Raw genomic sequence first — 23,525 nt, 5'->3', positions numbered from 1 at the left:
GTGTTCCTAATAAAGTGGACGGTGAGTGTATAAGAAGAAAGCCTTGTCGAGAAATGTCGTAAAGTGACACGTAAAGCAAAGATATTTTAAAAAATAATAAAATGAAGAGTATCTAAATATCAAAAAAAGTGACGATGATGAAAACAATGAAAACTAAATACAAGACACTTTTTAATGGCACAAAAAAGTATTTGGAATTGAATTTTTTTTTTTTTTGGAACTGTGACATCCTAATGCAGAAGACATCAATTCAACACACAAGACAAAATGTATGTATTTTGAATATATTATATATATGATAAATCTCATTATCTCACTATTTATTTACTACTTATTTACTTATTACATTACTACTTATTTACAATTATTATTATTGAATCATTATGAGGTATTGAATATATTACACAGTATAACTGAGATATTATGCATCAAGCATCTTATATAAGGCTTTTGCACAGCACTATAACACAAATCTAACCATCTATACACACATGCTTAAAATACCGCTTAGTTCTAGAACCTGTTTAGATCTCTTCTGTTTTGTTCCTAACTGGGAACGCTAAAAGTTTCTACAGGCTATAGAACCGTACACCTGCGTTTCCTATGAAGTTCAAAAGTAAGCAACTCTAAAACTCTTAACTATCCAGAAGAACCCTTGAGGAAGTCTTTTTTAGTCATCTGTATAATAATTATGCTTGAAATGATTTTTTATTTTATTTTACTGTGCACTTTTTTTTTATTTCCTTCCATTTATTTACTTTAACCTTGTGCATTGACCTTGACACTTTTTAAACAAGAAATCATGTACTACAGTCGAGCTATCACGTGTATGAAAGGATAGTAGTAGTAGTAGTATGTTTTTATTCAGAAACTGAGTAAATCCCAACAGTTAATTAAGTCCTATAAATCTTAACACCTAAAAGGAGTCAAAAGTACAACTGACTTAAGATTAAATGACATGACTAGACCTATTATTATCTGTTATTAAAACAAGCTTGGTTAGGGTTCTTGGCAAAGTTTGGACTCATTTTCATTTTAAACCACCTGTAATTACTACACCGGGCTTTCTTTTAAAATGTTATGATTGATTTAAGCGTTCAGTGATATGTAAATATTTATCCAGACACAATCCGAGCCTCTCTTCCAGCCATAAATATGAAACAAAATGACAGTAGAAGTTTTTCTTTAGGCGCAGTGAATCAAGAACCCGTTCAGGGTGGAATCGACTCTTGTTCGAAAGAGTCGATTGGGTGAGTTGAATGCTCGTCATGCGCGTTATTAAGGAGAAAACGAAAGGAAGAAGGGAGAGTTTTAACAGGTGAATGATCACCTGGATTATTGTTGGGGGGTTATGAAATACTGTCCTGTTTATTCCCTGTATTTTTAAAAGTGCGTTATGGGCAGGCTGATTTGTAGGTCTAAGCCAGCCAGTTGAATGTGGAAAAAAAGAAAAGTGCACTATATAGGCAAGGGTGCATATGATTTGGAACAGGCCTAATCATCAATGCATGATGGGAAAATTTAGGAAAGATAAGTGATACATCCGCATACATGTGGCACAAGTTGTTACGTCGAATCGCGCGCGCTGAGTGACACTAATTAAGTGTATCACCTGTGCTGGCGTAATTCTTTGGCACTCCTCTTTACGCACTGCGTTTTGGTTGTTGTTTTTTCTTTCTTTCTTTCTTTCTTTCTTAGACGTGGCGTCTGATCATTTTTTTTTTGGTTGCGGTTAGATTATGAAATCACGACAGTTCAGTCTGAAATCCGACACTTTTTTAGGGAACACTTTTAATTTCAGTACCTGGCAACGCTGTAGGGGCGGAAACTTCATAACAGCGCCGAAATACGCGACTCCAAGAATACGCGCAACTAAAACCAACCCGAGCTGAACTCTCCGGCAGACCGAACAGCGCCACAAACCCAAACCCAGGGAGAGTTTCCATTACAAAAAGAAGAAAAATGTAGCCTCCATGCATGGATTGTGACTGTCCGAGTTGAGAGGACTTCAGCACGAATCATTCAGGCGTGTGAACATGGACCAAAAATGACAAATGGTAAGTCGCAAAGTCTCTTCGTTTCAGCAAAACCAACAAAGACGCGTAATGCGGAGCCGCGCGGAGCCGCGCTTACCTGTCCCACCGCGGTGCCGTTCCTTTCCGTCAAGCACTGACAATGGGAACGGGAACAGGTTGTAGCCTATTTATACTACCATCGTGGGGGAAATCCCAGTGAATTCTCAGTAATTGTTCCAGTCAGAAGGAAAGAGGATTTACAAGAAAGGAAAGCCATATCGAAACTGAATGAATGCGGTGCGCTTATTAGAAAAGAAAAAAAAGGGGGGGAAAAAAACCCCACTTCAAATAATCCTGGAGATGGAAAAACAGCCAGGCTACTGCGCATTCAAAGTGAAAATAAAAGTCAGGATGTATAACAGGCTATCCTCGTCAAATCATCTCCTTCTGCTGAACTCCATTAGATCCTGTCTCAGAAATAAAGGTACTTTCTAAATAAAGTCGTCTCCATCAAAGAGACAGCTTTTTCACACACCTAGTTCCTATTGAAAAACAACAACAACCACTTCACACTTTGTACTGGATCCAGAAGGAACCCAACTGGAACCCTCACAGTAGGCTATATGAGTTGTTTAGGAATGCATCACTGGATTCATTATGAAGAATGTCCTTTAGAAGGGTGATACAGTGATTTTGGGGATTTGGCTGTGGACGAAACGTGTAGAGAGAGAGAGCAAAAACAGAAATGATAGTGAAATGAAAACACCAGAAAAGAAAGGGAAGGAATTGTATTGCAGATTCAATAAAGTCATGATTCGTGCCGAATGTCAACATGTCACTGTCGTGTAAGTAAGGAGTAAACTAAATGCAGACACAATTTCTATATACAGGAATTATTGTTCACTCAACTGTATTATTACTAATGCTGCTTTACGTCTGAAAGCTGAAAAAGCCTCTATCAGCCGGTCTCGGTCGGTCCTGTTGCTACCCAACCAATTTGTCATTGGCAATGTTTTGAATACTTGTTGTTTTTCTTCTGTGAAGCTGCTGTGTACGATAATGAAAGCAAGCCATACTGAGATCATCTCTAGAGGTAGAGTATGCCTGGCTTGTGGGTGTTTAAGGAGTTTTCCCAGTTAAATGGTGTTGATGGAGATGCAGAACCAAATGTTCCGGGGTGGAGCTGGACCTGATCCAATTCCTCCTATAACCTTAACCTACGGGACGGGACGCGCTACAGCAATGCACTTTTCTCCAGCATGAAACGCACCGAGTTGTCAACATGGATTTTTGGCTCAACTCCATCCAGGAGCTGGTGAGGTCCGACTCCACCCCTGGAACGTTTGGTCTACATTTGATTGGTGAACACCACGTGTATGAACTCTAAAATGGCCAACTTACCATTCATGCTTTTGAGATTAATTAGTTAAAGCAGCAATAATAATAATAATAATAATAATTAAGTCATGTAGGCATGTATTTTGTCTTTGCCAACTACTTGCATAGCTGCCACGCTAAAACGGACCGAACGTTAAAAGAAAAGCACCCCGAGTGTGTATCTTTACACCTTTAATTAGCTCCTGGTGCAATTAGGTCCCTTAAATTATACTTAAAGGTTAAAGATGGTAGTCACACAGTGATGAAGAAAACGTACAGTTTGGTGCCTTTATTTCGGAGCGGTTCGCAACCTCGGATGTGGAGAACCCCGTGTCCTGTCCTGTAACTTTCAGCGTTTTCACTTCATATGCACTTGTTCCACTTAATGAGCCTGATTAACTGATCTTCTTAAAGCTGAAGTGTGTGTGAGTGCAGGAACATTATACACTATGCAGGCGGTTCGTTAGGACGAGGATTAGGAACCTGTGTTCACTCTCAGAAAAAAAGGGTACTGACCTGTACCTCTCCTTGTCACTTGGGTGGTACAGTCCAGCTGTACATGGGTTGTACCTTTAACAGTGATCTATAATAATAATAATAATAATAATAATAATCATGATTTCTGCATATCATTTGGGGTGAAAATCCCAATATACTATATGGAAGAGGTTAAAAAACGTTGATAGTAAAACAATAAATAATACGTACAAGGACGGAAGAAATTCAAAATGAAAGATAGAAAGTTAAACATATAAAATACTCCAGAGTCACTGTGTTCTTTTTAATTCGCTTCTAGATTTACGCCCAGTTCCTAACACTGAAGGTACAAACGGTGGACGCTTTTATTGTTACCCCACCAGTGCCAAGGAAAATACACAGTCGATTAGTACCATATTTGTCTGAAAGTGCTGAATTAAAGGAGTTAAAAGTACTGACTTCCTGTTTCGATTTCATTCCTAGCATCTTCTTGGCACTTCTGTTTTGGTGTTTCTCCTCCTACCTCTCGTCTTCTCCTGCAAAAGCACCAAGAGTAAAGAGGAGATCTCTCAGGATTATGAGTATATCATTCAGAAGCAGCTGGAGCACATTGTAAGTGATACTCAGCAGAGCTGAAGTCTTTTCAGTTATTAAGGCGTCCAGAAGAATTTTAAAAAAATGTGTAAAGGTGTTGTTTTTTTTTGTTTTTTTTAATCTCCTCACAGAACTTGAGTATTCAGAGACAGGTGGAGTCCTGCGGGGAACGAAAGCTCGTGCTGCAGAATGTAAGTGTCACGCAATATAAAACTTCTGATGTAAATGCCAGTTCAGGAACTGAGTGTGTTCCAAAATGCTTATTTAAACATGATCATACCTTATTGACATGACACCACATGACACGTTCTTTAGTTTGAGTTCTTGGCATAGCATGTCGAAGTGCGAATTAAAAAAAAAAAGTGGCGCCAGTGGAAATCTCGAACAGAGAACGAAACCGATAAATACGCAAAACGAAATAAATAAATAAATAAATTATAACGTCACATAGGAAAACAGATGTGCTGATCCTTATGCAGCTTACGTCATTCCTACTGAAATTTGCTGGAAATTACGAAATCCCAGAATGACTCAGAAAGCTCAAATCTGAGTGCGTTACGTCCTTATATAACACAGCATGGTTTTCTGGCATAATTATGAGCATGGCTGACATCTGCATGACCTCAACATTCTCTCAGTTTTTTAATTTTATTATTTAATGAATCTGAGTGCTTTATTGCAAGGCCTACTACGACTAAAGCTGATTTCTGTTGCCCCCTAGTGTCTGAAAGTGATGTGTTGGAATCTGAGGAGCAGAAATCTGAACTTGAGTGCAAAAAAAATAATAATACTCTGAATCATGAATACGATTCTTTGGGATTTCTGTTATATGATCTAAATATAATAATATAAACCTGTGACTTGAAGTTGCACTACTGTCAGACCTGCTGTTAGAGAAAATTAATCAACACCTTCTGCTTATGCTGCAGTTATTGCCGATCGAGCGCATCAGCACCGTGTCCTGCACCCGTTTACCAAGGAACGTAAGCGGTCAGCTACACACTGAATTACGGAACCTCATGAGGGACATAACGGTATCTCTGGGATGTCCCTGTTCTGTAAACCAGGTAAGACACGTTTACTTACAAGTGAAAACTGTAATCCGATTTGTTTTTGTTCTTTATTTTTAATTCACAGTTTGTGTTTTTTGTTCCCCCCCCCCATTCAAGGCCGAGCAGGCAGAGAGGTGGCCAGACTCCCAGCCTTTACAGAAGAAGTTCTGCCGACTGAAACGTTTGCTCATGACGATACAGAAAGCGTACGAACAATACAACTCGGCTTAGTAAGTGTGGGCCACAATCAGCGCCGATTGAAAGACGTTCTAAATCTGAAATAATAATAATAAAAATAATAGTAACAATAAATAAAATATCGGAGCATGGCTTCCTTACAAAGCTTTGCATGGCACCTTGTATATGAGAGGACATACACTCATAACGAAGTGGCGAGTGAAACACGCCCGCTGCTTGGAGAGCAAAAATCAGCCGAATTCAGGATCCATCATGAACCGTACAACCAGCAGACATGTCTTACGGACCAGTCGCTGTGAAACAGGTCGATTTTTTTTTTCCCCCCTGATGGTTCAACAGCATTCTTTGACTTTAACCCACGTTTCCACTGAAGCTCTGGATATCCACCTTGTTTTTCTAGCTATGGAGATCTACTCTCAGTTCCTAGGTAAAACATTTGTTTGGACACTCAACTGTCTATGGTCTTTATGATGTATTATGCTACTGCTCTGTGAATAAATATATTTTTATATAAATTTTACCTTTTTTCCCCCCATCCCCAATCTTGGCATTTGAAACAGAGCTTGTTTTGAACTGCGCCCAAAAAGGTGTGACGGAAAAGTGTCAGAAGAGTTATGTCCTGACGATGTCAAAGTCGTCTGTGGCAAAGTGTGGAGAGAGGCATATGCGGAAGAGCGCGGACAGCACTTTCCTCAGAGCAAGTTATGCTACAAAGAAAATCTTGGGGGGGGGAAATGGTGGATAAATTGGTTTTTTTTGGGGTTTTTTTTTTGTTTTTTTTTTAAATGCAGCCCTGTAGTTTTTCCATTCCTGTCAGTCTTGTTATAGACACACCCCTGTGGGCCCTTGACACCACCCCTCCATTGTTACAGTCTGAAAATATAAACATGGAAAAATTTTGTTACTGGTTAGTATGGAGAGTAGACTGAAATAGAAACCATAATGACGAAATGATTTTGCAAAAACATCCAGTTTTCTTTAAATAAGCGTAATCACACCCAAGAAATATAATGAGAAAATCTAGGAGCTAAGGGCATGTAGTTACGACTCAGACTACGTTTCTCCTTGACATGTAACCTTAATATAATCCTTAAATATCAGCAGTGACAGTATTTTCTGTGTTCATAGCGAGCCATTTTTGTAATAAATGCCCAAGTAGAACAAGATGATTGAATGTTATCTAGCTAGCTAATGAACTAATGCAGATAAACTTACAGCAGTCACTGTAGGTTCTGGGAGGCGGGGCTTCGTATAGAGGAGTGTGGATGGGAGGTGGGGTCAAATTATACCAGCCTTTTAATAAATTCTACCTGATAGAATCCACTTGTATTCTTAATCAGAATTTTTCCTTATAAAATCAGTGGTGGTCTTCAGGAGAGAGAAGTTTGGAAATATTATATATTGATACTGATGATATTCCACCATATTAAATGTAGTACTAAAGCACTAAATGTAGCATGGATAAAAAGTATGACGTGTCATTCTTTAATTAATAAAATAACACAAAACAATTGTAATCGTGATCAAGTTGCTGTGGTATAAGAGGAATAAAACACTCGGGATAGAAACCTCATCGCTGCTTATTTTCCAATAAAGACACACAAAAAAATTATTTTTTTTAAAAAACCACAACACATCCATCTCAGCACTCGTATGAATGTTTATTCACGTGACACTCTGCATATACAGTGACAAATCCGGCGTCAGCGTCCGCTCTGTGAGCAGGTCTTGTACCCACTCGGTCTTACAGAAATGATACACACCGTTCATGCATTTATGAGCATTACACCGCCGTAGTGTTCGGCTATCACAGCACAAAGGGTTAATTAATGACAGGGGGTTTTTATATATATATGGTGCTTTAGCTTAGAGGAGCAGTGACGGGATTATTAAGAAGTCCTTGCGGCTGTAAAGCTATTTTTGGCATACGAGTTTGATCAGGTGATCGTGGAGTGAAATCGAAAAGTCTTCTTTTTTTTTTTTAAAGCATGATCGTCTGAATAATACGTTTGCGAATGTTTTACAAGTCGTGGTCGAGCTGCGCCAGATTGCTCCTATCCTACAGCGAATGTACGTTTACATGAAATGTTGAGATAAATAAGCAGTAACAACTTTACAAAACATATAATGAAACAAAAAGAGAAACGGGAACGGCGTCGCTTTGTAACTGTATCCGCATAAATAACAATATAAATTAAATCACAACTCTGTCAGATCATTCCCATGATGAAATGGAAGCGCGATGTCGGGACTTTAAACCACAGGTTTGATATCAGATGGAAACTCGATTTTTGAAATGAATTCTGGGTAAATTCTGATTAAAAAAAAACAATTAATCAGTAGTTTATCGTATTGCACTTTGAGAATAAAGACAAGTGGAATAAAAACAAGGCAAAAACAAATATATTCGAGAAGGACTGGAATTCATGGGCACGAGTGTGACGAGTGGAAAAATGGGAAATTCAGCAATAGACACGTCACTCTCTCTCGCTCTCGCTCTCTCTCTCTCTCTCTCTCTCTAAATGCACATCCTCCTCACCCCACATTCACAGCAGAATTTGGCCCAGTCCACCGGGTACTTGGTTCCACATCCGTGGCAGAATTTGGTCCCCGGTGTGGAACAGTCCACTTCATTGTCATTTTTCGTCTCGTTCCTAAGAGGAGGAGAGAAAGCAAGGAAAACTGTCGGTCTGTGTGGCTCCGAAAACAAAAGCAGTGTTTTAACACCGCCATTGATATTCAGCTACAACAACAACAACAACAACAACAACAACTCGAGAGCCAAAACAAATCCATCTTCTAATACATCCTTCCAGGCAAGACTATGTACCAGATGGATTGAGAGATCTGAGGCACAAAACAGGTCTATTCATTCTGTCGCATTTCCCTAAACTGTGTTTCTACCAAGTGTCTTGAAAAGCCAGTGCACACCATCATGAGAACTTTAAGGGCTGGGTGAATATGGTGATATAATATTGATTTCATGATAAACGATGTCAACACACACTTTGGTTAGTTTTGTTATCAGTTGTTGGTAAAATTTCACGCCAAATATCATGAAATCTAACATTTCCATATGGATCTACTGGTGTTTTGAAGTAAAATCACAGCGTTGGTCGTTTCCTAAATGGAGTAAGTAAGGAATAAAAACACTTAGACGGAATGTTATTATTGGAAAATAAATCAACAGGGTGGTGCGATAAGGCGGAGTTACTGTTACCAGGCGAAAGTTGATTCGTTTCCTAATCCCCGAGATAAAGCAGTTAAACAATCGCATTGGTGATGATTGATGCTACCTTGAGTTATAGCTGTTAGCACTGTAGACCTTCTTTTTATTCATTCCGGCTGTGTAGGTTGTGCTCTTCAGTGAACTCGGAGCAACAATGCCTTTAGGTTTGGTGTTAGCCCTGAACACGTGGAAAAAAATGGGAAAGAATAAGTTCAGGAACAACTGTTCCTTCTGGTCTGGAGTGTGAATCGGGCCTTACCCACAGGGAGGACTGGTCACACCGCCAGAGTTAAGGCGGGACGGAGAGAAAGAAGTTGACATGTTCACGTTCCTCATGGAGCCTGTAGTGCTGGAAATTCCTGAGGGAAGATAAAAGAGCCGTTTCTGTGCTGGTCAACCCGTTTCATGCAAAAATCAAACGCAAATTTTTGGCTGGGTTAGAAACTGAAACTCATTATAATTATAATGATTATATTAGCCTATTTCACAGGTCACTTTAATTCAATTCAAACTCAATAATTGTAGAAAAAAAAATGTAGAAACTAGAAACATTTACAGGGAGGACAGTAGACAATCTTACATGCAGGACAGTAGGCGTGTTTACAGTAGAGAAGTTTATATGCAGGGAAAACAGAAAAGTTTACATTCAGAAAAAGTAGTAATGTCTGAAGTAGAAAAGTTCACATGCAGGAAAGTAGAAAAGTTTACATGGAGGAAATAGAAAATGTTTACATGCAGGACAGTAGGCGTGTTTACAATAGAGAAGTTTACATGCAGGAAAATAGAAAAAGTTTACATCCAGAAAAAGTAGAAATGTTTGAAGTAGAAAAGTTTACATGCAGGAAGGTAGAAAAGTTTACAGTAGAACAATTTACATGCAGGAAAGTGGAAAGGTTTACATGCAGGAAAGTAGAAAAGTTTACATGGAGGAAATAGAAATGTTTACATGCAGAATAGTAGAAAATCTTACATGCAGGACAGTAGGTATGTTTACAATAGAGAGGTTTACATGCAGGAAAATAGAAAAGTTTACATCCGGAAAAAGTAGAAATGTTTACATGCAGGAAGGTAGAAAGGTTTACATGCAGGAAGGTAGAAAAATCTTTACATCCATAAAAAGTAAAAAAAATTGAAGTAGAAAAGTTCAAATGCAGGAAAGTAAAAAGGTTTACACTAGTACAGTTTAAATTCAGAAAAGTTTACTTTCTTCATAGTCTAGGAAAAAGATATTCCGTACAGCAATTAATAAGAAAACGTACGTGTAAACTTTTCTAGTAGTATACACACTCCAGTTTCCAACATGAGAGACCTGACCACGATGTTTGAACAGATCCTATTCAATCCGTTTTTCTCTTTTGGCCAAAAAAGTGCCATTTTCACTATTATCCCAAAAGAATATAGTCATCTGATGTAAAAGTAAGCGGGGATTCCAGGATGTAGCGCGATTATAAAAGTGATCCATGTTATAGAACAGACAAAGACTTGCTGCAAGTAAGTAGTGTCAAGGGTAGAAATACAAAAAAAAACAAACAAACAAAAAAACAAAACAAAACAAAACAAACATCGAGATGAAACCCTAAGAATGAAAGAAGTCGGGGCCAGATTTGCTTTTCAAGTCATTCAATACGGTCTACTGTTAAGCTGCTGTTTTGCTGATATTTGGAAATGAAATCCTGTATCGTGTTGCTGCCTGCCTTCACACAGCAACTGATCAAAAACAGTGCTGCTCGGTAACTTTTGGGAAATGCTTTGCTGTTAGACGGTTTAAAGAGATTCGGTCCGTACCGGTTCCACCGCCCTGTCCGTTGGCTGAACGCTGAGGTAGGCGAGAGGAAGACACTGAAGAAGATGTGGAAGATACAGAACTTGCCTTCTTCACCGGGACAGTTTTGTCAGTTTTGTACTGCAGATAGAGAGATTTTTTTTTTTAATATTACAAAACATTTACTCATTCAGTAAAAACAATCAGCAGTCTGTGTCTGAGAATCTGAGGGGTAAGAGTCTTATTGAAGCAGTTCTAACTTCGGGTTCTACAGCCCCGGTACACCCATGGTGGCGTGTGTAGACGCAGCAGCTAGGTGCTCTCAGACTAGCAAGATTTTTTTTTTTTATTACTATTATTTTGCGTATGTATATTAAGTCTGTTAAGTTTAGCTATTCAACATACTGTCTACGAACGGACTAAACAGCTTCATATCTGGAACTGTCAGGATCATACTTTTGTAAACCGCGACTTCATCCCACCGGAGATCCTACGCTGTGCGCAACCCACTGGAGGTAGAACCCTCTCAAGAAAAAGTGAGGAAAGAGAGCCAGCCTCCGAACAAGGCTAAAGCCACACAAGCCATCTCCGCCCAGTCTCTTCCTCACAAACTAATCGGTCACTCGTCAATAAGATGAAGGAAATCAGGGTAAAGATTACTATGCACAGCATGCACAACTGCGTGATAATCATCACAGAGAACTGGCTTAACTGCACCGTCCCTGACACTGCCATCGATCTAGCAGGTCGCTCTGTTTACCGGGCAGATAAGACAACAGACTCCGGTAAGAACAGAGGCGGAGGAGTGCGTGTATATATTGGTGTGAAGTGATTGGTGAACAGCTGCATACAGACATCATTGAGAAACATTGTTCTCCAGTCTTTGAATATATGATGGGGATGTAAAGACCATATTTTTAATACCCAGGGAGTATGGGGAGCCCTGGAGTAGTTACATGATGCTATTAGTAAACAGTTGACTGACTATACAGTTGCAATCAAAATTATTCAACCCCCATTTTGAAATCAGGTTTATTTAAATATCCACACTTTCAGCTGTTTACAATGAACAAATCAAAACAAAAGCAATTGAAATAGTTCAACTTATAATGACTTCTCCAGTCTCAAAATTACTCAACCCCTTCATGGTAAGCATCTTTAGTACTTAGTAGAGCACCCTTTTGCTGTTATGACCTGCTGCACAGCTTCTGGCAGTGTTCGTGAGGAATCTTAACCCATTCCTCATGAGCAATGGCTTCCAGTTCAGTAATATTCTTGGGTTTGCGTGCTGCAACCGCCTTCTGCTGTGGTAGAATGCCTCAAGTTGGCTTAACCCCTGTATTCATAAAGTGCTTTGTTTGAGAAACTCATAAGTGTCACACATTAAGGCCATCATTCCTAAAGATCTAGACAGCCATCGGTTTGCATATCGAGCAACCAGATCGACTGATGATGCGGTCTCACTTGCACTTCACGCAGCCCTTGACATATTTAGAGAAGCCAAACAGTTACGTTAGGATGCTATTCCTTGATCTCAGATCCGCTTTTAATACCAATTCATTCTTCCAACTATACAGTAAAGTTTGCTGATGACACACACTACCAGTGGGACTTGTATCATTAAACCAGGAAACGGGTCCAACATCTAGATCGGTCGTGTATGGACGATAATTTGGTCTGGAACACCACAAAAACCAAAGAGATCATTGTAGATTTCAGGAGATCCAGGAAGACCACCCATCTTGCTTACCTCCCACGTGGTGAAGAAAGCACAACAAAGGCTATTCTTCTTAGACTACTCACACAGCTTTTAGTGAACTGGCTCCTAAACCTGGATATCGTGTACTCTAGCCAACTACACACAAAGTCTAGCAACGTCATCAAAGTCTCCACCCACCCAGTTTTATTTGTATAGCGCTTTAACAATGGACATTGTCCCATAGCAGCGTTACAAAAATATATAAATTCAGGATATAGATTTTAAATGTATGAATTTATAATGAACGTGTAAGCCAGGGTCGACAGTGGCGAGAAAAAAACTCCCTGAGACACAAGGGTGGGTGTTTGTCCCTTTGCCATCTGGAAAGAGATACAGGGTCACCAAGTGACTAAAACAGACTAAAGTGTAGCTTCTACCCAAGAGATGAAGCTTTTTACTTATTCTTAAGTCATTATTTTTAAACTCTTTAATTTTAAGTGTCCTTTGTTGCTTTCTCAGACATGGTACAAATAACAGATGGAAACACTGACGAAACTGAAAAACTTTTTAAAACACCTTCACACATGGAGAGAGGAAAAAAAGATGCTAGCCAGCTTAGCGTTTATCTTTTACGAGCGACTTTTACGTTTATGAGGACAGAACAGCCGAAACGCTGATGACTTCGCGAACATGATGTCCTACACATGTTCGTCAGCTACCACGTTTTAGAATTAGTTGATCATTTAATCCACCCCTGAACTTTGATCGTTCATCTCTATTTGAATGTACATCCTCTACACTGCTGGAGGAGTCTGATGCACTCACCTGCATCTTAGCTGGAGGCTTGGCTTTGTCACTTCCAGGGAATTTCCCCTTGTTGGTAATGCGTGATGCTTGCTCCTTACAGAATTTGATATGTCGCTCGGCTGCGTTCTCGCTAAACCGCCTCTGGCAATACAGGCACTGGATATAATCTAGAACAAAACGTTAAATATGCGAAACCAGTTACTACTACACCAATTAGCTTCTGCCCGTATTCACCCCCTCAAACTTTTCTACCTGGATCATAGGATGGAGGAGGGGGCGGGGGGAGAGGGCCACCATCTTTCATCACTTGGCTCAGGCCCTTGGCAGCACGGATGGTGGCGATGAATTCCTCGTGCTTTCGACGCCAGTCGGATACTTTCTTGGGTGGTTCAGGCTGTTCAGAGAAAAGTCGTTTAAGGACAGGGCCAGTTCAAACAGGGCCTGTGGGAATTACTCATGACGTCAATGTGGCAAACTGTAGCAGAAACAACATCTAGAAAATGCAACCCGCTGAAATAACTCTATACTAAATGTACTCTGTTTAAGTGCCTTTTCTTTTTCATCATGGAACAGCATTCACAGTATGCAGGCTGCAACCACATTAGTGTCCACACTTACACCGCACAGCCATAATATTAAAACCACCTGCCTAATCTCGTGTAGGTCCACGTGAATGCCAGGACCCAAGTTTTCCCTGCAGAACATTGCCCATAGCATCACACTGCCTCCACCACCTCACCTTCTTCCCATAGTGCATCCTAGTGCCATCTCTTCCCCAGGTAAGCGACACACACACACACACACACACACGCACCCGGCCTCCACAGGACGTAAAAGAAACCGTGATTCACCAGACCAGGCCGCCTTCTTCCATCGCTCCATGGCTCTGATGTTCACGTGCCCACTGTGGTGTACAGGAGGTCAGCATGGTCACTCTGACGGGTCTGCAACTACGTAGCTCCATATGCAGCAAGAGGTGATGCTCTGTGTGTTCTGACTCCTTTCTAGGAGAGCCAGCATGAACTTTTTCAGCAGTTTGTGCTACAGTAGGTCTTCTGTGGGATCGGACCAGACAGGCTAGCCTTTGCTCCCCACGCGCATCAATGAGCCTTGTGCGCCCATGACCCTGTCTCCGGTTCACCGGTTGTTCTTAATTGGACCACTTTTGTAGGTAAACACTGCATACCAGGAACACCCCACAAGACCTGCTCTTATCAAAGTCGCTCAGATCCTCACGCTTGCCCATTTTTCCTGCTTCAAAGACGTTAACTTCAAGAACGGACTGTTCACTTGCTGCCTAATAAATATATTCCACCCCTCGACAGCTGCTGATGTAACGAGATAGTCAAGGTCATTCACTTCACCCCTCAGTGATTTTAACGTTATGGCTGATCGGTGTATTTGCAGCCCATTTAAACCTGTTTTTAGGAAAAACAGAAGATGTAAATCACCTGGATATCACGGTTCTGATCTCTGTTGCTCTCTAGACTATTTGTTGTTCTCAATACAGAATGTCTCAGGTATCTCTTTACACTTTTTACACAAAATCACACAATGAATGAAAATATACATTTTTTGTACAGAAGATTTATTTATTTTTTTAGTTATACCGTTATAATTTTTCACTCATGGTATTCATACACATGGACAATCCATTTATTTTTTAATATAAGTGGTATTTAGAAAAAAAAAATCCAAATTCATGATATGCACTTTTAAGTAATTAAAAACGAAAAAAAAAAAATAAAATCATGTAAAGATCCTGGATGTTTTTAAATTTAGGCGTGAAAAGGTTAACATTATTACTGCCGAGAGCTTGTGATGTACTGTATATTGGAGCTCTTCTTATATACTCCTGAAAAAACTGACAGAAAACCGAGTGTTCATTTACAAGCGTTAAACTGGGACTGGACTGTGAGGCTGATTATCATAAAACATCCCAAAACTAACATAGATGTTATTTCTTGCAGGAGTGTCAACCCCCCCCCCCCAAGAATTTTACCGCAAAAATCTCTAATGTGTGTTGGTGGAAGAGATCCCCCCCCCCAGGTGTGTGCCAAGCAGCAGGAAGAAAACGTCTGGTGTGAGCACTACATACAGTCACGTCCATAATTTTAATACGTGGATGCAAATCCTTTACCATCAACGACTGTCTGAAATCTGTAACCGATGGACATCACCAAATGCCTTGTCCCTTGAGATGCTTTGGCAAGCCTTTACCGCAGCTGCCTTCAGTTTCTGCGTGTTTGTGGGTGTTTGTGTTGATGTAAACCGTCTCTATTTACATTCATGAAGGAGTCTTTTGATTGTAGACTTTAACAATGATACGCCTACATCCTTACACAGAGTGTCCTTGACTTGGTTAGATGTTGTGAAAGGTTTTTTTTCTCCCTTCAACAAGGAAAGAATTCTGCGACCGTCCACTTTAGTTGTTTTCCAGGCCTTTCGGTGTTGCTGACCTCGCCAGCATGTTCCTTCCTTCAAAGAACGTACCAAATTGTTGATTTGGCCACTCCTAAGGTTTCTGCTATTTCTCGGATAGGTCTGCGTTGTTTTTTTCAGCCTAATGATGGTCTCATTCACTTGCATCGACACCTCTTTGGACCGTATATTGAGCATTCCCATGAACACCTATATACCGAATGCAAATTCAACACTTGGAATCAACTCCAGACCTTTTATAAATATTAAGATTTAATTAAAATATCAAGCAGACTACAGTCCCACCTACTTCCCTAACCCCCCTTAACCAAAAGCTCACCTCGATGAAGTGGATCCGAAGCGAAAGTAGCCGCTACCAGAAGTCCTTTTCTCCTTCGGCGAACTGCCGAGGTGAAAAGGTGTAGCGTTCAGGTAGCAACAAGTCGGAAATCGCATACGTCATGCCTGAACCGTAAATGTTGGCACCCCTGCTGTAGTTTCATAGCCATGTTTAAGATCTCTTTATCTTGAAACTCCTTATATTCTAGGGGTGTAACGATCACACGATCCGGATCAACTGGATCGATCGTATTCATCTTTCAGAAATTAAAGGCGAGTCTACTGCAGATTCTGAACAAAGACGGTCACATAATCGATCTGAAGATACAAAATCAAATCGTATGGTAACAGATTCAGTGGTACCGTATTGTATCGTGTGGAAGCCTGAAAGTTACGTTGTATACAGTATTTATATTATATTCATTCACTTATGGTGAAAAACTGGGAAAAAGGGAAGAACAATGCACAGCGGAAGTTAAGGAAAAGTGTCAGAGCAGCTAATAAATAAAATTAGAATGAACTGAAACGCATTTTGTGAGGAGCGTCGGGGTTTTACCTCACCTTTGGCTTGAGAGGTTTCACAGTCGGGATGTCGGTTCCCTCGGCTCTCTGTCTGCTCGAGTCAAACGCCCTCCTTTTCTTCGCTGCGGCTTTCTGGCAAATGACCGTGTGCTTTTTCTACAGAGAGAAGATTAGTTGGCGCAACAGTAAAAAGGGTATAATAAAATCATTAAACATGTGAAAGTAAAAACAGAACATAACCGACAGGGTTAAAAATAATAAACTCTTTTTTTTTTGTTGTTTTTTTTAAAGGTGATCTGACTTTTGAAGAACGTTCCCCGTTTCATCAGTGCGCCACGACGTTAGCGTGATGCTCTCAGAATATTAGGTTTCTCAAAAGTTCTCATTCGGGATGCTTCTAGCATTAGCGGTCTGCTCGGAACTTTTCTGTCCATCGTATGGATCTACATAGTTCCTTTAAAAGGTTCCTTCAAGCCTCATGGTTTCGTGTTCAACATTCTTGACGGTAAAGATCCGTCAAGCACTAATAAAGAGAGAATTCACGAAAAAAATATACTGTTTAGTACAATAAAAGAGAAATAAAAACACTCCATGTTGTGCTATTGTAGGAAAATAATCAACCTCTGCTTCATCACAGTGCTCCGTCGTTCATTATTTTCCCCATCACGGCGCACTTCCTGCAGCTCCACAACTTTTTATTTGCTACAGAACGTACACGACGTATGCTTCTATTTTTTTTCTGTCCATTTACAGTTACATTTAACGTTGTGGAATGTCCACACTGCGACTTTTCTTTTTGTTCGCTCCGGGTTGCGTATTTGAGGCGACTTGCGTTCGAGTGAACAGATCGATAAAAGAGGAACATTGAGGACAAAGAGCGCTTTGATTAGCGCGTTCTCTTCCAAACAGGGATTTCCCTTTAGTGTTTGCAAAGTGGCGAATCCATCCATGCCACAACTTGCAGTGAAATAAATAAATTATTTTTTTAAAAATCTGCTTTCGTCTCCGGTTTTACCCTGAAGGATACTCACGAGGACGCTTCGGAGAAAAGTTCTCTTGCACACTTTGCACGGCAGCAGCTCCTCGCCAACGGGCACAGATTCTGACGTAGAGAAAGAAACAGACAAGTCATCACGTTAATGAAGTCAAGGATACGCCGAGATGTTTAATCACAAACTGAACTTCAAAACAGAACCACGACCGCAAAATCACACCGGCGAGAGCGAGAGAGAAAGCAGACGTCAGTTCAGCCAGCGCCACATGTTTACCGCGCAGATCTCAGACCTAAACGCTCAGAGTTTCCTCACAGGAAAGAACGATGCTGTTTTGGATAAAATGACTCAGAGTTCGGTCGACATTTATGAATGAAATTCCTTCCGTGTTTTACAACCATCATGTCTTTTTTTTTTCTTTCTCTCTCTCTGTCTTCTATAGACACTGGCAAGTTTCACATTGCACACACATTTTACACTCAAGGGCAAAAGTTTGCACCCCTACTTGGCCCTACGTTCAAACGACAGAGTGAATTTAAGTCTCTTTTAATTAAATTACTTGAAAACATATCAAGTTGTTTGTCTCTTCTGGGTGTGTCTAGCAACCACTATAAATGCCACTTGTGGGCGTGGTCTTTCCGGCGCTTTTGTTTGTTTTTCAGTTCCTATGAGAAGCATTAAAAGACAAATTCTTCAAAATTCATGCACCGATTGTGTTTAAGATGTATTTTAGAGTTACACGTTACATCCTGGGTCTTGTACTAGTTCCTTTATACCCGGCAATGAAATGAGGTTTGGCTTCTAGCGGGAGTGCAGACGTTCCTGTATCTGCTCGTGGATGGAAGGAGTGGACGGAACGGTTTGTGACTAGGATGGGAGGAGTCCCTGATGATGTCGCGTGCTCTACGTGGACACCTATGGTGAAGATGAGGTTCAGTGGCTGGGAGTCGGATCTCACGACGCTTTCAGACCACACCGTGACGGAGTTGGTCAGGATGGTCTTGATGGTGCAGTGATAGAAACTCAGTAAGGTCTGCGGAGACAGATGAGCTGTAACGATGCTGTTACGCCAGAGTTCGAACCATTTGGTACACCCAGGAATTTGAAGATGGAGACACGCTCTACTTCAGTCCCATTGATGTAGAATAGGAGGGTCTTGCAGGATAAACTGAAACCATGGTCGTAAGTTTGCCTTCCATTTCTGCACTAAAGAGGAACTAAATGCAGATTGGGAGTAGAGCTGTGAGCAGGGAACGGAAGAAACGTTGGACCATAAGCAACACAGCGTTGGTCCAAGGAACCGTTCGAGTCGACAGTTTGGATTTGTCACTAACGCGTTAAAATGTTCAGGTTCTCCAAGACACGTTTGGATTTTTCTAACATAACTCACAGAACCGCATCTGCTCAACTAGGAACATTAAGGATGCACAGATGCAGAACGTTTCTACACTGGGACGGGTCACGCTTTCTGATCCGACCCGCCGGTTGCGTGTCTTGGCGCGAACGTGTGTGATGTTGATCTTCAGAGACACTGAAGAGACATGTCTTGACGACATTTACTCCGAGTACTAATACTCCGATATCAGTACTGACATCTGTATTGCGTAAAAATGGAAGAATCTGGATCACCATATAGACGTTTAACCTGTCTGTTCCCGTTCAGAAGTCTTAATAAAAGTGGAGAACTATTAACTGCGTAAAGGACATTTGTTTTGAACTTAATTGTATATTTGTATGAAAAACAAATGAACGAGATCAACCACCGACATGCACACGTCAACTCTAGAACCCTTAATATATCAGGAAGGAGTCCAGACTTCCAATCCCCTTTTGAGAAGAACCCCTTAAGGAACAATGTGCATCTGTATGGTGCAAAAGTTTGTACACCCCCATGTTTTCTGGCTGCAGACCAAACAAAAGGTAAGATTTGTGTGACAAAAATGCAACAAATGACCATTCTATAATAGTAAATAAGAATATGAGACACGATATTAAATGTCCTGGGGTGCACAAACTTTTGCACTCCACTATATATGTAGGAGTATAGGGGGAAATCTCGTGACTGGGTTTTCTTACATAGCTAGCAAGCTAGCTTGGCTAAAAACAAACAACTAACTAACTAAATAAATAAATATATAAATATTGTCCCCAAGGGAATCTAATATAAAGTTACATTTTTTATTTAACAACTATTGTTAAAAAAAGAAAAAAAAGATTAATATAAAATAACAAATTAGCAGCTGCCTAACTGGAAAAAAAAAATCTGACTGTAAGCGACGTCACTCCCCCTCAATGATCACAGCAAAGCAAATAAATCTTGGCCGGATTCCAAATGCCCTTACATAGGGCGTAAATCCCACTACATAGGGTGCATACGCCATTATCTCGTCCCCTGTGTAGTGCACTTATATAGGGAGCTTTAAGCCTGTTGGAATACACCCCGTAAATTTTATGGAACGAGCGTTTCGCTAGCCAAACAAAAGATAGCAATCATAATACGTTTTTCGAAGCACAGTACTAGTAATCCTCTAAATAACAATCTACATATAATAACTACGGATTTATAGTTTTCTTTATTTACGTCCTTACCGTCAAGTTCCTCCATCTTTCTCCGTGAAAGCAGGAGATGCTGCTGTAGCAACGGGCATCCACTAGCCTCGCCTAAAACACACCCCGCGAGCTAATATCCACACCCCTGATTGGTCATTCCTTGTCCTTCCGTTCGTGCGCGAGGAAATATCCTGATATTTGATTGGTCATTCCTTGAGCGAGGACGTTATGGTAGACCAGGAAGTGAGAGATCGAATCATTGGAGGAGCTGGGGAGCGTTGATGAATATTCATTATTAGTGCACAAACTCGCCATATGATTGGCTGAGAGCCACTAACTAACTAACTAACTAACTGTCCTCTGGTTTCATTTGCAGCACAAAGATAAAACTGAAAACGACCATTTTATATGTAAATTGACCGCTCTGAAGGAAAGAGGTGAATAACCTTCATGCTGGACGTCAGGTCCAGAATTATTGGCACCCTTCAAAAAAATGAACTAAATCACGTTGACTTTCTGTGTATTTAATTCCATAAGGATAGGTAGATTCATTATCACACACATATTTGCTCACAGTGTTGCGCAAAAATAGAAGAAAGTATTGACATTTATTAAATTCATATTTCCCTTCAAAACATAGCTATGGAAAGAAAAAATTGGCACCCTATAAAATATTTAATATTAATCCAAACATACTGTCATACATGGAAAGAAATGGGGGGGGGGTATAAAATCCTCTTAGTATCCAGAAACTCTATTGTATTTGAGCAGAAATGAGACATCATTCAGGTAAAAAGAAATTGCTTCATTATCTGTCATTGTGGGGTGAAAAACATCAGAGGTTTAAAATTGAAAGAAAGACAGAAAGAAAGAAAGAAAGAAATAGTCAGGTGCTTATCATCCTGCACAAGTCAGGTAGTGGATATTATATATTATATATACACATGAGCAGTTAAAAGAGCATTGGGTATTAAACATAACCAGAGCTATAATAAAATGTCAGGAAACTTGCAAATAATTTCAAAAGCCTTGCTGTGTCTATTAACAAACTGTAATTATTGCTAAACAGAATTTCTAGACTGTACAATATATAAAAATAACTAAGTATGGGTGAGTCACATCCCCACCCTTACTGAGAACTGGTTCCTCCCAAAGTTTGTTCCTCTTTAGCGTCATCTTACATAAGATTTTTTTTTCATGACATTGTGCCTATTAAGATAAATGCAATATTTTTAAGAAATACAGTTATGCAACGAGGCATGTGAGTCTTTTGTTTTTACACAGAAAAGCACACACTTGTTCTTGCCAGAGGATGTAGCTCAGTGGTAGCGTGCATGCTTTGCAGGTATGAGGCCCTGGGTGCAAACCCAAGCATCTCCAGCATTGATACACTTCTAAGTATCTTGAGTTCCCCCTACAGGGGATCAATAAAGGCACATCTTGTTTTATCTTTATTTTGGAGCATACAGAGCATCATTAAATATCCTGGATCTTCAGTAGTGAAGAATAAGTGACTATACGAGAGGCTTCTACTGAACACCACCCTGGGGTTAAGTAGTAAAAGAGGGATGCAAGAGCTTATATTGCTTCATGACCTGTAGCAGTGGTTCCTGGAGATCTACCTTCCTGAAAACTTTAGCTCCAAGCATTGAATGGTCACATCCTGACCATTCAATCATTGCCTTAAGAAGTTCTTGATCATTTAAAACAGGTGGGTTAGATTTTGGTTGGAGATGAAACCTGCAAGAAGGTAGATCTCCAGGAACAGGGTTGGTGACCACTGACTTGTAGCATCAACTGCTAATCATTTGTGGATGAGTCTGGGTTTCCATCAATTACACAGTCGTGCAAAAATCCTGAATATGACAAGAAAAAAGAGATTAGTGAGAAAAAAAAAACCCTACAATGCAAAAGTGCACAGATGTTTTTCAACGCCCAACAAAAAAAGAACAAACAGCAACGTAATGGGGAAAATATGTACATTCGATGTTCATTCAATCATTTATTCATTTTCAATAAACCCATTATGCTGGTTTTAACACAAAGAGGAGTTAAACATTGTCACAAGTGTGAAGCATCGTATCAGCGTTGCATCGAGGACTTGCACTTGCTCCATGTGACCACCAGAGGGAGCGCCAAACTACAAAAAAATACAAACTCTACTTTCACTGTACAACTTCATCTCCTTCATCTGTGCTGTGTGTGTGTGTGTGTGTGTGTGTGTGTGTGTGTGTGTGTGTGTGTGTGTGTGTTTATTGTGGAATTTCAACTACTGTTCAAATTCTGAGAAAAGTACAAAAAACCTGTTAGCTCACTTATAATGGCAGATGTGGAACTCTGTCAAGAAATGTTTCTCACTGTACATGCTTTAATTACATTTTTGGTTAATTGTGTTTGTACGTGAAGCTCTAAATACATATCTTTTTTAAAAAAAATAAAAATAGAAGAATTTTCTGTTAGCAGTTAAATGTCAGTGTCTCTGATGGCGAATGGATACAGAAACAAGCTTCAGTGGAAAGTGGAAAGTAACCGGAACTACTTTTTAAAGTATTGCTCCTTTGTTAGAAAGCTGCATAATAATAGATTTGAATTTGACTAAGACTTTTTTCTCATCTGTCTCAACCTCACACATTTATTGTCCCAGTGTAATGGCTGTAGAACTGAATTTGCGTTATTTAGTCACGTATTTTGAACAACTTCCTAATGTTCAGTCAATAAATTCAAAGAAATACTCCCATGTATAAATCTAGTGACGGACACTTTCTAAACAATGCTTCATGAAGCTTTGAAACCATTGCATATCTTTTGTTTCGAATCAGTATCAGTGGTTTGGTGTGTGTATCAAATCGGGCAAGTCACATGATTTCAGCAAACGAGGCTTCGTTACGTCATTACCTTTTTCTAAATTATTCGAAATCTCCATGGTTACCGGCTAGGGGGTGTTGATCTCCAGGTGAACCAGTGTTTAATATATCACTTGAACTGTTCTCCGGTCAGTTTTATTATGTAGGTTTATTAAACTGAAATGATTCAATAGTGTTTGTAATGATCCGTGGTCAGTGCTCGCCTCAGGAATGCCTTGTTAATCATCTGACATGAAATCCCAAGCAAATTTCCTGATCAAAATAAAGAAGACCTGGCCAGATGTCAAAAGAGAAAGTGCTTCTTTTCTCATTCACCATTTTCCCAGCGACATTCGACGTGATATTAGCGAGGAATTAATAAATTAATGAATTAGTTATGTTCCAGCAGAGACTCGACTCGAGAGTGATGGCGTTGATGACGGTATTATCGTGAAATGTGAAGCTTTGAAAGCTGATCTGTTCTCAGCAGACAGAGCTGGATAAACTAAAGCACTAAAGCGCTGCTGCGTCGCTCTCTTTATCTAGAGACTAAGCTAGGGCTAAACCCCACTACACCACTTTCAGCACGTAGGAAACTTTTAACAAAAGAGGAAACCGACTTCTTTTCATTGCAAAATAACTCATGGA

At 40.0% G+C, this 23,525-nt stretch overlaps 1 protein-coding gene across 1 annotated transcript; it reads right to left on the bottom strand.

Moving 5' to 3' along the window:
• Positions 1-7,355: 7,355 nt before the first annotated feature.
• On the bottom strand, positions 7,356-20,202 carry zc2hc1a (zinc finger, C2HC-type containing 1A). Its single transcript, XM_053611515.1, has 9 exons — positions 20,074-20,202; positions 17,524-17,594; positions 16,532-16,648; positions 13,463-13,604; positions 13,229-13,377; positions 10,728-10,845; positions 9,202-9,301; positions 9,010-9,120; positions 7,356-8,367 (listed from the first exon to the last, which is right to left on the bottom strand). Exons 1-9 carry the CDS (start codon positions 20,087-20,089, stop codon positions 8,232-8,234), a joined length of 960 nt encoding a protein of 319 aa, XP_053467490.1. The 5' UTR covers positions 20,090-20,202; the 3' UTR covers positions 7,356-8,231.
• Positions 20,203-23,525: the final 3,323 nt, after the last annotated feature.

The sequence above is a fragment of the Ictalurus furcatus genome, chromosome 23 (assembly GCF_023375685.1).
Source record: "Ictalurus furcatus strain D&B chromosome 23, Billie_1.0, whole genome shotgun sequence".
NCBI classification, from domain to species: domain Eukaryota; kingdom Metazoa; phylum Chordata; class Actinopteri; order Siluriformes; family Ictaluridae; genus Ictalurus; species Ictalurus furcatus.
Note: the sequence above shows the minus strand (reverse complement) of the source record. Positions and strands in the feature narration are given on the sequence as shown.